At 39.9% G+C, this 14,087-nt stretch overlaps 1 protein-coding gene across 1 annotated transcript in view; it reads left to right on the plus strand.

The window, feature by feature from the left end:
• Positions 1-13,861, plus strand: part of LOC132892511 (dihydropyrimidinase-related protein 2-like) — a 49,465-nt gene extending 35,604 nt beyond the window's left edge. Inside the window, exons 10-13 of the mRNA XM_060930792.1 lie at positions 3,148-3,318; positions 6,553-6,732; positions 13,078-13,240; positions 13,770-13,861. Of these exons, the coding sequence (XP_060786775.1) occupies positions 3,148-3,318; positions 6,553-6,732; positions 13,078-13,240; positions 13,770-13,861 (606 nt within the window). The remainder of the gene's footprint in view (positions 1-3,147; positions 3,319-6,552; positions 6,733-13,077; positions 13,241-13,769) is intronic.
• The last annotated feature ends 226 nt before the right edge of the window (positions 13,862-14,087 follow it).

Here is a 14,087-nt window from a genome sequence, read left to right on the forward strand (position 1 = left end):
CCTTCATGGAAGAATCATCAGAAGAAAACTTTTCCTGCATCCTAGCCACAAAATTCAGCATCTGAAGTTTGCAAATGAACATCTAAATAAGCCTGATGTATTTTGGAAACAAGTCCTGTGGACTGATGAAATCAAAATAGAACTTTTTGGCCACAATGTGCGAAGGTATAGTTGGAGAAAAAAGGGTGCCAAATTCCAGGAAAAGAACACCTCTCCAACTCTGAAGCATGGATGTGGATCGATCATGCTTTGGGGTTGTGTTGCAGCCAGTGGCACAGGGCACATTTCAGTGGTCGAAAGGAGCATGGATTCAAATAAATACCAGCAAATTCTGTAAGCAAACATCACACCATCTGTAAAAAAGTTGAAGTTAAAAAGAGGATGGGTCCTACTATTGTAGATGATCCAAAACACACCTCAAAATCTACACTGGAATACCTCAAGAGGCACAAGCTGAAGGTTTTGCCATGGCCCTCACAGTCCCCTGACCTAAACGTCATTGAAAATCTGTGGATAGATCTCAAAAGAGCAGTGCATGCAAGACAGCCCAAGAAACCTTGTAGAACTGGAAGCCTTTTGCAAGGACGAATGTGTGAAAATCCCCCAGGTAAGAACTGAAAGATTATTAGCTGGCTACAAAAAGTATTTACAAGCTATGATACTTGCCAAAGGGGGTGTTACTAGGTTACATACAGGGTGCCAAAACATTTGCTTCAGGCCTTTTTCCTTTGTCATTTTGAAAATGTAAAAGATGAAAATAAATTGTTTTTGCTTAAAATATAAAGGGAATGAGTCATCTTTAACTTTATGCCTTTTGGAGATCATTTCTTCAACTTGCTTAACTGTTCACAGTAACAGCCCAGGGGTGCCCACACTTTTGCATACCACCGTACATGTATGTTGCACAAGTTATAACACCTATCCTGTTTTAATGAGAGTCACATGAGACTGTCGGTTCAATTCTATCCAATTCACTAGACGGCTTTGTTCTCTGGCTTTATTTTTATATAAGGTGGGGGCCTCCGTAGTCGATGTGTTGCTATCGGATTTACTTTCTGATGGTTCAAACTGATTCAGTTCTACATGTATAGCAGTAGCATGTACACACACTCCAATTTCGGGACTATCACAGTCATGTGTACTACTATCTGCGGAATCCAAAGAATCTCCAATAAATCCAAACGAAGAGGCCATTGCAACCATTCTCGCCTGCCGAGTCTGGCTTTGGTCTATAGCACCGGTTCCCACTGTGACATCACCCACCCAGGGCTGGCTGGCTCAGTGGGGCAGCTTGAATGCCAACTTTGCGGTCGATTTTTAACTCTGAAAAATGTATTTTTTTTTTTATTCCCAATTATGTAGTATCCAAGAGTCAAGGATGGAGATACTAGTCACTCAGAAATGTATTTAAAAATAAAGGTTCTGTATATCTCCTTTAAGGTGATGATACATGGAGCAACTCTTTGGGCATTGTTGCCGGGTAATGTTGCTGGCAACCAGGTGAGAGACCGGACAACTAATTAGGACAGACAGTTGACAACAGCCAATCAGATAAGAGCAAATCTCTTGCCAGGGCGATGGACACTGAAACAATTGCAGCTGTCACTTTTGTCTTGGCTTCAGCCTTTATTTTGCTCAAGTATCACCTCTGGAACAAAACTGAATAGATAATTCTAGGTCAGAAGATAATTTGCCATTATTTTAACATTTCTAAGTCAAAATAACCACATTATTCTGTTAATAAACACTTTTAAATCTCCTTTTAAAATGCGCCTAGCCTCAATTGCATATGGTATAACTAATAACTGACATCACAAAAACATAATCGTTTAATTCTCATCTCAACAAAAAGAAAAAAGGAGATGGCTGCTGAGGAGGAAAAGGGGGTGACAGAGCTCCTGAAAGTCTTTCTTTTTAGATCCCAAAGTTTGTATGGTTTTGCCCTTGGGTTCCACAAGTAGTTGTGCTCTGTATGTAAATTAGATCAAATGCTAAGTTAGATAATATTTATTACAACTCACAAAAATTTTTTTAAAAAATAATGCGCTGTCCATCACTTAACTTGACACAAGAGAACTAATAATATCCCTACATAGCCTAGTGATTACTTTCAGCTAACTATGTTAGCAAAAACAACCACTAGTTAGTCAAATCCCATTCAGTCTCTATGGCATGGCTAACAGCAGTTTACACATAGCTGAAAAAAAATCGGTATCTTATTACAACCTGAGCACATAAAAATAGATGTCCATCTAAGCATTTGATTAGGTAAATTAAGCACTTTGGGTTTATGCATAACTTACCGGCATTAAAAAGATATGGCGTGGTTAGCATTGTTGCCTCACAGCAAGAAGGTTCTGGGTTCGAGCCCAGTGGCCGAAGGGGGAGCCTTTCTGTGTGGAGTTTGTTCTTCCCATGTCTGCATGGGTGTCCTCCAGGTGCTCCAGTTTCCCCCACAGTTCAAAGACATGTGGTTAGGTTAACATGGGGCAGCCATGCCCTGAGGTTGGGCTGAAGTGCCCTTGAGCAAGGGCACCTAACCTCCAACTGCTTCCCAGGCACTGTAGCATAGCTGCCCACTGCTCTGTGTGTGTGTGTGTGTGTGTGTGTGTGTGTGTGTGTGTGTGTGTGTGTGTGTGTTTTTTTTTTTTTCCCTCTTCACTGCTTCAGATGGGTTAAATTTAGAGGATGAATTTCACTGTGTGCTTAAGTGTATGCTTGAGTGTGCATGTGACAAATAAAGGCTTCTTGACTTCTTAGAAAAGATACGAATTGTCTCTCTTTTTCTTCACTCTGCTGCCGGAGCACTGCTGCCATCTTTGGTGAAAATTTCAGAAGCTCTCAGGTGGTCTTGTGATTTGCTGCTAACACACTGATTGAATGATCTTAAAAAGTTGCCCAAAACAATCAAAATTGTTCAGATAGAAATTATGTTGCCCAATTTCAATGGGAAAGTGTCAAAGCACAATTGCCCAGCAACATTGCCCAAAAAGTTGTCTCGTGTATCACCACCTTTAGCTGTCCTTCAAATTCATATTGGGATGAATTATATTGAATTTGGTAAAGCATAACATTTAACTTAATTATCATAGAGTAGTGATACATTCTGGTCATTTTACCCTTGAAGACTAACACTGCTTTCCACAGGTAACTGGCAAGATGGATGAGAATCAGTTTGTAGCTGTGACGAGCACCAACGCAGCCAAGATTTTTAACCTGTACCCACGTAAGGGCCGCATTGCTGTGGGCTCTGATGCTGACTTGGTTCTATGGGATCCTGATGTTACTAAGATCATCTCTGCCAAGAGCCACAACCTGGTGAGCATATGCAAATGCATGCACACACACATTGTGATGCACCAGTGTGATCAGAGAGTGGTCTCTTCCAGGATTTCTTATCCCCATTGTATGAGGGCTCATTGAATGCTTTAAGTATGTTGATGTAAAAATTTATGTAAATATTTTATGGCCTTAGCAGTAGCTAGATCTCAACTCCATTTAGTACCTATGAGACATTTTGGAGTGGCATGTGAGATTGTACTCACCACTAGGGGTCGACCGATAATCGGCCTGGCCGATATATCGGGCCGATATTCTGCATTTTTTAGGGTTATCGGTATCGGCCATAATTTCCACCGATATGCCGATAACATGCCTTTTTGCAGCCATTTCGTTCCTAACGCGACTGTCACTGCACGTCCTTTCCTGCACTCGCCTCTCTGAGTTCAAGAACACGGTCCCGCCCACCACAACATCTGATTTGTTTGGCACAAGAGATGTAGCCAATCGACACGTGAACTGTTTCAAGGCGGCCGTATGGGCACTCGGGCAGAAGCGGCACAAGGGATACAGCCAATCAACACGCGTAGCTAAACGCTGTGAACTGTTTCAAGGCGCCCATATGGGCACTCGGGCAGAAGCAGATCCCACTTCAAGGTAAGGACACGCTGCTTTTGCCGCAATAAGTCACAAACACACAAGTTGCAAAAGCACAACATTATATGTTTACATTCTTCATCTACTACTCGTTAAAATTGTCCATTTGCGTCTGTGTAGCCAGGCAAACTTAGCTTACGGAAGGAAGCACTTGAATTAGCCTACAACCAACTAGTCTCGCTGAAACTACATGTAATGCTTCCTTCACTACAATATAATCCTCCTAAATTGGGAATATTAGGCTTGGGCATTAAAAGCATTAGAATGTAGATGGTTGCTTGTTAAGTTGTTACATAATAGGGAGTGATAGCCTACTTTATGTTTGATTTTACTTTTTAAAAAATGCTGCAGGCAGCTCCCTACACTTGATTTGTTATTTAAAAACTACTTGAAGTTGGTAAGTCTTACTTAGTTCTTAGTGTAAAAGAGTGTATTTTCATTTATTTTCCACTGAAAATGGTGAGCTGTAATATAATAGGGAGTGATTTATTTTTTTAATTGGTGAATATTTTATTATTTTATTTCTCATTTTATTCTAACTAATGTTTGACTTTATTGTACAAATGCTGCTGGCATCTCCCTGCACAAAATTTCATGTTCAATTTTACAATTAAACATACATTTCATGGATATGAAGGTCTGTGTCTGTGTGTGCTATGTTTAATTTCATGTGAATTATAATGTTTACATTTATCGGTTGCACATATCGGTTATCGGCATCCCAATTCCATAATAATCGGTATCGGCCCTGAAAAAAACATATCGGTCGATCCCTACTCGCCACAATCCTCCAACCACAAAAGCGAAGCTGTTCTGGTGGCTTGTGGTGACCCAACAGCTTACTAACACACTTTGTCGTATTGTTATGCTATGTCTGTATATTTTTCTATATAGAAAGATTGTACTTTTATCTTTTTGTCTGCCATTCTGGGTGTTGGTTTATTTTTATATTGCTTCCATATCATGTTTGTTTGTATTTGTATACAAATATGTTATGTTTATTTGTATAGTGCTTTTAACTGTAGATATTGTTGCAAAGCAGCTTTACAAGAAGAAAAAAGTTAATTTGATTTAATTACAACCCCAACTCAGAAAAAGTTGGGACAGTATGTGGAAATTGAAAACAATAATCTTTGACCTATATTGGATGCCTTTGAGCCCAGAGAAGTCGACAGTGCTTCTGGACATAGTTAACATATGGCTTCCTTTTGCACAGCAAAGCTTCAATTGGCATTTGTGTATGTAACTCTGTATTGTAGTGCTTGACAAAGGTTTACCAAAGTAATCTCAAGCCCATGTGGGTACATCAGCTATTGATGAATGCAGTGCCATCCGAGGGATCAGAGATCACAAGTATTCAGCTTAAATTTGTGCCCCTGAACTTTACACACCAAAGTTCCTCTAAATTCCTTGATTCTTTTGAATGAGATTATGCACTGTTGGTGAAATATCCAAATCCTATTATGTCTGTCTTTGAGTAACATTTGCTTTTAAACATTTCAATAATTCCCTCATGCATTTGTTGACAAACTAAAGATCCTCAGCCCATCTTTGCTCCTCAAAGACTAGGCCTTTTCTGGACACTGATTTTGTACCAAATTATGATTACAGTCACCTGTTGACATCACACGTTTCAAATCAAAAAATATATTCAATTGTTTTACCTCATTACTAGCCCTAAATTGCCCTGTTTCAGCTTTTTTTTTTTTTTTTGAATGTGTTGTAGGCCTGAAACACAGGAATGGATATATATATATTAACAAATGAAATGATGTTGACCAGACAAAACATATCTTGTTCATACTGTCTGCAATGAAATACAAGTCAAAGTAAATTTAGAAGTTGCCTTTTTTCTTTTTTTTCTTTATTTTTCTTCCATACTGTCCCAACTTTTTCTGATTTGTGGTTGTAAATAAATAAATTAAAGGATGCATACATTTGAGAAATGTATCCGGGCACCTAAGCATAGTGCCACGGTTTCTTGAATTGTTTATAAGCAACAGGGGGACTGTGCTGAGGTCAGGCCTGTCCCAGTCATCCATTGTGTTTGAATTAATTCAGTGCACCTGGAACAGTGTGTCTGCTTATTCAGCCTGCCACCAGCAGCTGTTGTGATTTTATTATTTTCTCAAAACTGTTGAGACATAGTCCTTCACAGATACCTTGCACAATGGAACATAACTTACATAGGTCACAATAATGGAGTTGATTCAAATTATAATTAAACTGTAATTATGAATTAACTTGTCTTCCTGATGGATGTTGGTTGGGAAAACAAAATGATTTCACATTTTCATCTTACCCACATGCACATAGTGGGATGAAATATGTTGCTTCCAGGAACATATTGCTTCACATAAAACAATACACATAGTCATGTACACAGAATGACAGTGAGAATAGCATGACTTGGACAATGTACAGAGTTGGTTTCAGTAGAATGGTCCAGCACTATACAAAGATACAATGAACAATACAGTGCAGGTGACAACAGTTCACACACTACATAACAAATCTAGATGAACAGGTGTCATCTTTGCAGTCTCACTAAAAATGCTATCTCTGACTGACTGTAAAACGATTAGCACCCTATACTTTCTATCTTCCTCTCCACAGGCAGTTGAATATAATATCTTCGAGGGTGTGGAGGTGCGTGGTGCTTCCTTAGTAGTGATCAGTCAGGGTAAGATTGTTCTGGAGGATGGAAACCTCCACACTACTGAGGGATCAGGACGTTACATAACCCGCAAGACCTTCCCTGACTATGTTTACAAGAGGATAAAAGCTCGCAGTAGGGTGAGTGTGCATTCCAGGCTCGGTGCTGCAACATATAGTATATCAAACAGCTTTATGTTCACACTATATACACCAATTGGCCATAACATTAAAACCACCTGTCTAATACAAGTATTGTATAGGTCCTCCTTGTGCCATCATAACAGTTCTGATACCTCAAGGCATGGCCTCTACAAGATGTTGTGGTATCTGGCACCAAGCCATTAGCAGCATATCCCTTCTGTCCTGGAAGTTGTGAGGTGGGACCTCCATGGATCAGACTTGCTTGTCCAGCACATCCCACAGATGCTCGGTGGGATTAAGATCTGGGGGATTTGGAGGACAAGTCAGCACCTTGAACATTGTCATGTTCCTCAAACCATTCCTAAATAATTTTTGCAATGTGACGGGGCACATTATCCTGCTCAAAGATGCAACTGCTATTAGGGACTCTTGTGGCCATAAAGGGGTGTACTTTGTCTGCAACAATGTTTAGGTAAGGTGGTATGTGTCAAAGTAACATCCACATGAATTGCCAGGACCAAAGGTTTCCCCGCAGAACATTGCCCAGAGCATCACAGTGCCTCCTCTAGCTTGCCTTCTCATAATGCATCAGGTGGGAAACACCTGATGCTGATTTGAGTGCAATCAGCACACACACAAGGCTGCTGTTTTTATAGAGACTTTGCAAGTATTCTGTCAGGTATGTGGCAGTAGACTGATCTAAGTGCAGGAAGAGTGTTTATTAGCAGGTATGATTTATAATAGCAAAAGAAAAACAGAGTATTTAACCAGAGTCAAACATGGTTAGAAACAAGCATGACTGTGGTGGTGGTGATACTTCACAAAGCCTTTGTGAAAACAGCATCCTTGCATGTGTGTGCTGATTGCACTCAAATCAGCATCAGGTGTTTCCCATAACAACTGGGTCCCAAGAGCGAAAGTGGATGCTCAAGCATACAAAGGCGTGACAGTCAATTGTTCAACAGTTGTGTGACCAAAACTTTTAGTTTGCCAATCATGCATAGTCACTAAAACACCTTATTTTCATAGATAACCCATCACAAAGCATCACAAGTTGTGGTGTGACCATAGCTTAATCTATTGCATCCCTTGACAGGTGCCACTGTAATGAGCTAATCAGTGTTATTCACTTCACCTGTCAGTGGTTTTAATGTTTTTGTCTGATTGGTGTATATCTTTTCAATACTTAAGTCATATTTACTGTTCTTGTTTCTTTTTTTTCATACCTGGCTTATTTCTCTAATTACTATATTCTACTTTAATTACTATAAATTTCCTAGATATAATTCATCATTTAAATGCCTTCAGTAACAAATTTATCCTGGTCATGGTCCAGTGAATCTGGATTCTTTCACAAGAGTACTGGGCAGATGCAGGAATAAAATAGCAGGGTTTGGAAAATATTTAGCCAGATTTAATTTAATATTAAATTTACATTTTTGACCATTAGTTTTTACACAGTAAAAGTGACACAGGAAAGGTTTTTGCAAATTTATTAAAAATCAATAACTAAAATCTCTAAGTATTCAGGCCTTTTATTTAGTGCTTTGTGGAAGCATCTTTGGCAGCAATTACAGCTTTGAATCTACAAGTTTTGCACACCTAGATTTTTGGCTGTTTCTCCCTGGCAGATCCTCTCAAGTTCTCTCTCATTAGTCAACACCATTAAACTGAGTTTGTGTACACTCTGGATCCAGGTCCATCACAGGGCAAAGTGTGTGCGTGCACACAGAGGGAGGAGGGAGTTTTGGGGAGGTGGGAAGAAACCAGAGAACCTGGAGAAAATCCATACAGACATAGGGAGAACATGCAAAACTCCAAAGAATACCATAACACATGCTCAGGATCAAACCAGGGACCCTGGAGCTGTGAGCCAGCAATGCTACCTGCTGGGTTTTCATAAATCAGAAACAAATCAGTTTTGCATCCAGAAAGTGCCATTTTTTTTTTCCCCTCTCCCAAACCCTTGGTAAAGATGGAGGCACCCTGGAAAATCTGGAGAGATTCTGTATTGAGGAGTAGTCATATTCTTTGCTCCATATACTCCAATCTCGGGCATTACAGGAAAAACTCGGAGCTGTTACTTAGGCAAAGGGAGGCTACACAATATGCTAAATGTTTAACAAGGATGCAGATAATTGGAGCTATAACTGCAACTTGCATCTTGTGTGGGGCACGCTTCCCCCTCCCCCCCCAATACACCTGGAGAATATTTCTATTTATTAAAATATTTACAGTGCCAGTCAAAAGTTTGGATACGCCTATTAATAGATTTTTCTGTATTTTGACTATTTTCTACATTATAGAACGATACTGAAGATATCAAAACTATGAAATAGTATGGAACTTTATATGGAATTATATGGTAAGCTAATGTGTTTTCATATTTTAGATTCTTCAAAGTAGCCACGATAGTATGCTTTGCACACTACTGACATTATCTTAACCAGCTTCATGAGGTAGTCACCTGGAATGCTTTTCAATCAACAGGTCTACCTTGTCAAAAATTAATTAGTGGAATTTCTTGTCGTCTTAATGTGTTTGAGACCAAATATGTCTGTGAAGATTCTCAGTCATCCAGGTCATAGTAAACTGTGGGTGGTAAAAGAGAGCAACTGGACTTGCTTGAAGATTCTTGAAGACGTTTCACCTCCCATCCAAAAGGCTTCTTCAGTTCTGTCTGACTAATAGGGAGTATCAGGTATTTATCCTCTCATGGATGAAAAGCAATTCTAAGGTGTCATTAAGCCATCCTGTTGGTGTGGTTCACTGGGGGCTGGGTGTGAATGCTCTAGAGTGTCATTGGGGTGATCAATGAGTTGTTGGTTTTCTCTATCCTCCTGTGAGTCATTGAAAACAGCTGGGTTTTGGTGTGCATTCAGTTGTCTGGGAAGTGTGCCAAGGACTGCATTGTAGGTGGCTGATAAATTGTGTACTCAGGCCAGGACTCTGCTGTTTATCTTCATCTTAACAGCAAAGGACACCCGTTTCAGGATTGCAACGTACGCATTTTAGCCAGAGAGGATCGTTGGTATGAGCGAGGAGTTAAAGAAGCCATTTTTGTCAACCTGGAACAGCAATCACTGAACAGAGGTGGTGGTCTAAAGCCCTATTCGCACGGGATAAGTATTACCTATGGACCTCTGGTAATTCGCAATTACCCCCGCACCTCTGTGTTATTGTGTGGCGCATTCGGACGGGATAAGCAAAAGTCTGTAATTCACTGAATTACTGTAGATTGTGAGTGTCACCCTCTTCTCAACAGGTATTGGTGCCAGCATGTTGGTGGTTTGGGGCTCAATGTGTGGGCGCAGGTGGTCACACAGCTTCTCAAAGGCCTCTTTGGGCATTCGGAAGTTTTGGTACCAGTCTTTCTCCCGAAAGTTCTCCAGCACCTCCACTTCCCAGAAGGACAGGCCTCTCTCCCTGGGTCTTCTATCAGGGTACCAGATATCAGCTATAAACAAGGTTGGGTAGGTGGTTAGAATAAAAGCACGTTTGGCAACAATCAATACAGTTGTAGCATGTTGGAAGTGCCAACATATTACTGTAGTACATTAATGGTGCATTAATAAGGTAGGATGAAAACACAGTAGGCATAATAGCACTGTATCCAAATTAAGAGAGGGGAAACGCATATGATAGGGATGCAGTATGTTTGCTCCACGCTCTCAATGAGAAGGCGGGGTCACTGCAAATGAAAACAGTCTCGAGATGACAATGTAAGTGAACAGGCAGTTTATGGCGCTGTTTACACATAGCCGGGTATTTTGCTAAACGAACATTTGTCTTCCCTTCGTTAACCAAAATATCTTCGTATTGCTGTGTCATGGAGGTTAGCGTGGCTCCTTACCATATGCTGCCACACAAGCCATCCAGTTGAAGATTTTTCGTGCTTTCTTCTTGGAGTTCTTCTCGGAGCTGTTTCTGCTTATCTGGTTCAAATACGGGATAGGCCTACTACCACTTGCCCCTGAAATGCTGTTTATCAAAATTTCACCCGTATCCTCCATTATTCACTCCAGAAAAGTACAAGAGACGCGCGTTTAATAATTACAAACACAGACATGCGCATTCACACGGGACTTGTATTACCACTGGACGTCTGTGTTTTGCCGAAACACCGTAGGTAATTCGCGGCGGAATTATTACTTGGCAAATTACGGACATGGCGCATTCGCACGGGACTAAGAACTCAGACATTCTCTGTAATTATTCCGAATTACCAGAGGTCCACAGGTAATACTTATCCCGTGCGAATAGGGCTTTAGACACCATTTATCAGCCACCTGCAATGCAGTCCTTGGCACACTTCCCAGACAACTGAATGCACACCAAAACCCAGCTGTTTTCAGTGACTCACAGGAGGACAAAGAGAACCAACAACCCATCGATCACCCCAACGACACTCTAGGCCGTTCACACCCAGCCCCCAGTGATCCACACCAACAGGATGGCTTAACGACGCTTTTCATCCATGAGAGGATAAATACCTGATGCTCCCTATTCACAGAACTGAAGAAGCCTTTTAGATGAGAGGTGAAACGTCTTCAAGAATCTTCAAGCAAGTCCAGTTGCTCTCTTTTGAGACTAAATAATAAAAATACAGTAAATGGCCATATTTCACAACTGTAGTAATCCATATGTCAAGAACCACTCAACTAAGTAAAGGGAAAAGACAGTCCATCATTACTTTCAGACATGAAATGTGTGTTTAATTAATAAAAATAAAGAAAAATATTGAATTAAGTCAAAAGTCTCTCAACTTTTGACTGGTGCTGTATGTTGGATATTTTGAAATGTTATTTTTCAACTGCTGTGAGATCAGGATTGAAGCTGTATCCATTGCTAATTACTGTTATGAACATTTTTATAGAGGACTTTCGCTGACGTCACAGATTTGTATCACGCCGCATCCACCATATTGCCAGGCAAACAAAGAAACATCCGTGACAGTTAATGAAAATTGAGATGACTGCAGTCAGTGCAGTCTCTGAAATTATTACAAATTTATTTTATACCAGCAGATTGTGTTACATTGAAAAGCTGAAACATGCAGGCATCACAGATCCATATAATTTACCCACAAATGTATTTATTCTGCATTACCCCCCCCCCCCCCCCCCCCCAGTCTGTATGTATTGTATGTATGCATGCACTCATGCTTGTTCACTGCTTCAGATGAATCCATCTGAATGCAGAGGAGGAATTTCGCTGTGCTTGAGTTTACATTTGACAAAAATAAAGGCTACTTCTTAATTTATCCACGAATGATTATTCTACTTGAAAAGTGTATGGCAAACCAGCTACCAGATTTGGAACACTACAACATCCTGAACTATTTCCTATTTGGACTTTTAAACACACTGGAGTGATGCTAAAGGCATACAAAGTACAGATGCCTACCAATGTTTCGAGGTAGGTTTCGTTTATGCTGGAATATTATAGGAAATTCCAGATAAAGAGAAATGCCTTATTATGACAAAGGTAAGCTCAAACTTGGAGTTCTAATAGTAATAAACAAGGCAGGATATGGATCTAGCATATTTTATCGTGTTTAGCCTCGTCTATATTATCAGTACATACGTAAACGCACTGCTAGTCTACCCAAGCGTTAAGGTCTAATGAAATTATATTGTGTCCAAAGCCCACATGCAAATATACATTTGAACGTTGCAGAGCTTTCATACTAACCTGATATAAAATGTTCTCCACACACAGGAATGTTTTAATCATCCAGTGTTCCTGTTTAACTGCAGCTTGCCATTTTTCTCATCTTTCTAGGTTCACTGGGAAGCAGTGAAAAGTTAAACCAGGCTTATCTCCACATCTGTTATTACATCCAAAAGCACTACAGGTCTTGTTCTTGCATTGTTCTTTTGGATGTAACTTCTACAAGTTTATCTTTTTAGATGTTTACTGAATTGGGCTTACAATCACTCGTGCACACTTGTGCTGGTCGTTGTCAAACACAAAGCTTGCCCAGCAATTTGGCTGCATAAACAAAGCCTCAGTAGCGATGACATCACGTGAAGGTCCTCTGTAAGGCATCAGTTTTTTTTTTTTGTTGTTGTTTTTGTTTTTTTAAATTCTAATTTGTTATTCTATAAAGGCTTTAACCTAAATGTCATTTAGGTGTCTTGAGTCATCAAAACAGATTAGTTTTAATAAAATTATAAAATAATGCAACCCAATTTTGAAATATGATGCTTAACCATATTGTGCAGTCCTCATACAAGATTTTTATGAAGGTTACTTAAAGTATAACCCATCCACTGTTTACAACAATATTATTTCTCATATCATTGTTAATTAGTTTCACACTGTATTCTCTGTCCTTAGCTTGCTGAGCTGCATGGCGTCCCACGTGGCCTTTATGATGGTCCAGTGTGTGAGGTCACTGTGACACCTAAAGTCACCCCTGTGACCACTAACAAAACCTCTCCAACCAAACCCACTCCTCAACCCATTCGCAATCTGCATCAGTCTGGATTCAGTCTGTCTGGTCAGTAACAGACTGTACAATTTTTGTCCTGGGCATAGATTTTTCTGCTATTGAAAGTTAAGGCTTTCAATTATGCAGGTTGTTTTAAAGATCTGTAAGTCATGGACTGGACTTATCATAACTTTGGCATTTCACCATTCAACTGAGGGACATCAATTAAGTCGTAAAAATAGTACATGTACTGTGTTGTACTACAGCTTGCCTGTAGATATGGGATAATTTCTGGGCAAAACAAATCACCATTAACTCCTTTCTGTTAATGGTGAAAAATAAATGTTTAGATCCTGCAATACTTTCTTCCCTCTGCTCTAGAATTTGCCATTTTTAATTTTTTTTTTTTTTTTAAATCCAGCTGCCCTTAGATAAGAAAAGGTTTAGCATGGGTGCCATTAAAAACTTACCATGATTTTCTCAGCTTAAATTTAAACTGTGGCTAAAGTTGATTCAAGTTACCGTATTGTCTTAACTGCTAACCTTTTCTTGCTTATTCTCCCACAGGACATTTTAATATTAATCTTAAATTTTACAGGAGCTCAAATTGATGACAATGTTCCTCGCCGCACCACTCAGCGCATTGTTGCTCCCCCTGGTGGCAGGGCAAACATCACCAGCCTGGGGTAAAGAACAGACTTCCCCAGTCCTGAAAGAAAGGGGTGGATGGGAACCAAGGATCCTTTCTCTAGTTATTACTCCTACCAATGAGATCCCTACCAGGGCCCCTACAGTTCATCAGTAATGACATCCTCAAATTCATCATCAGTATTTAACTTAAAAAGAAACATGGTCAAGGCATTATTGTGTATTTTCCAACATGATCTTTAAACTACTATTTTTTTTTTCCCTTGTA

The sequence above is a fragment of the Neoarius graeffei genome, chromosome 10 (genome assembly GCF_027579695.1).
Source record: "Neoarius graeffei isolate fNeoGra1 chromosome 10, fNeoGra1.pri, whole genome shotgun sequence".
In the NCBI taxonomy this organism is placed as follows: Eukaryota; Metazoa; Chordata; class Actinopteri; order Siluriformes; family Ariidae; genus Neoarius; species Neoarius graeffei.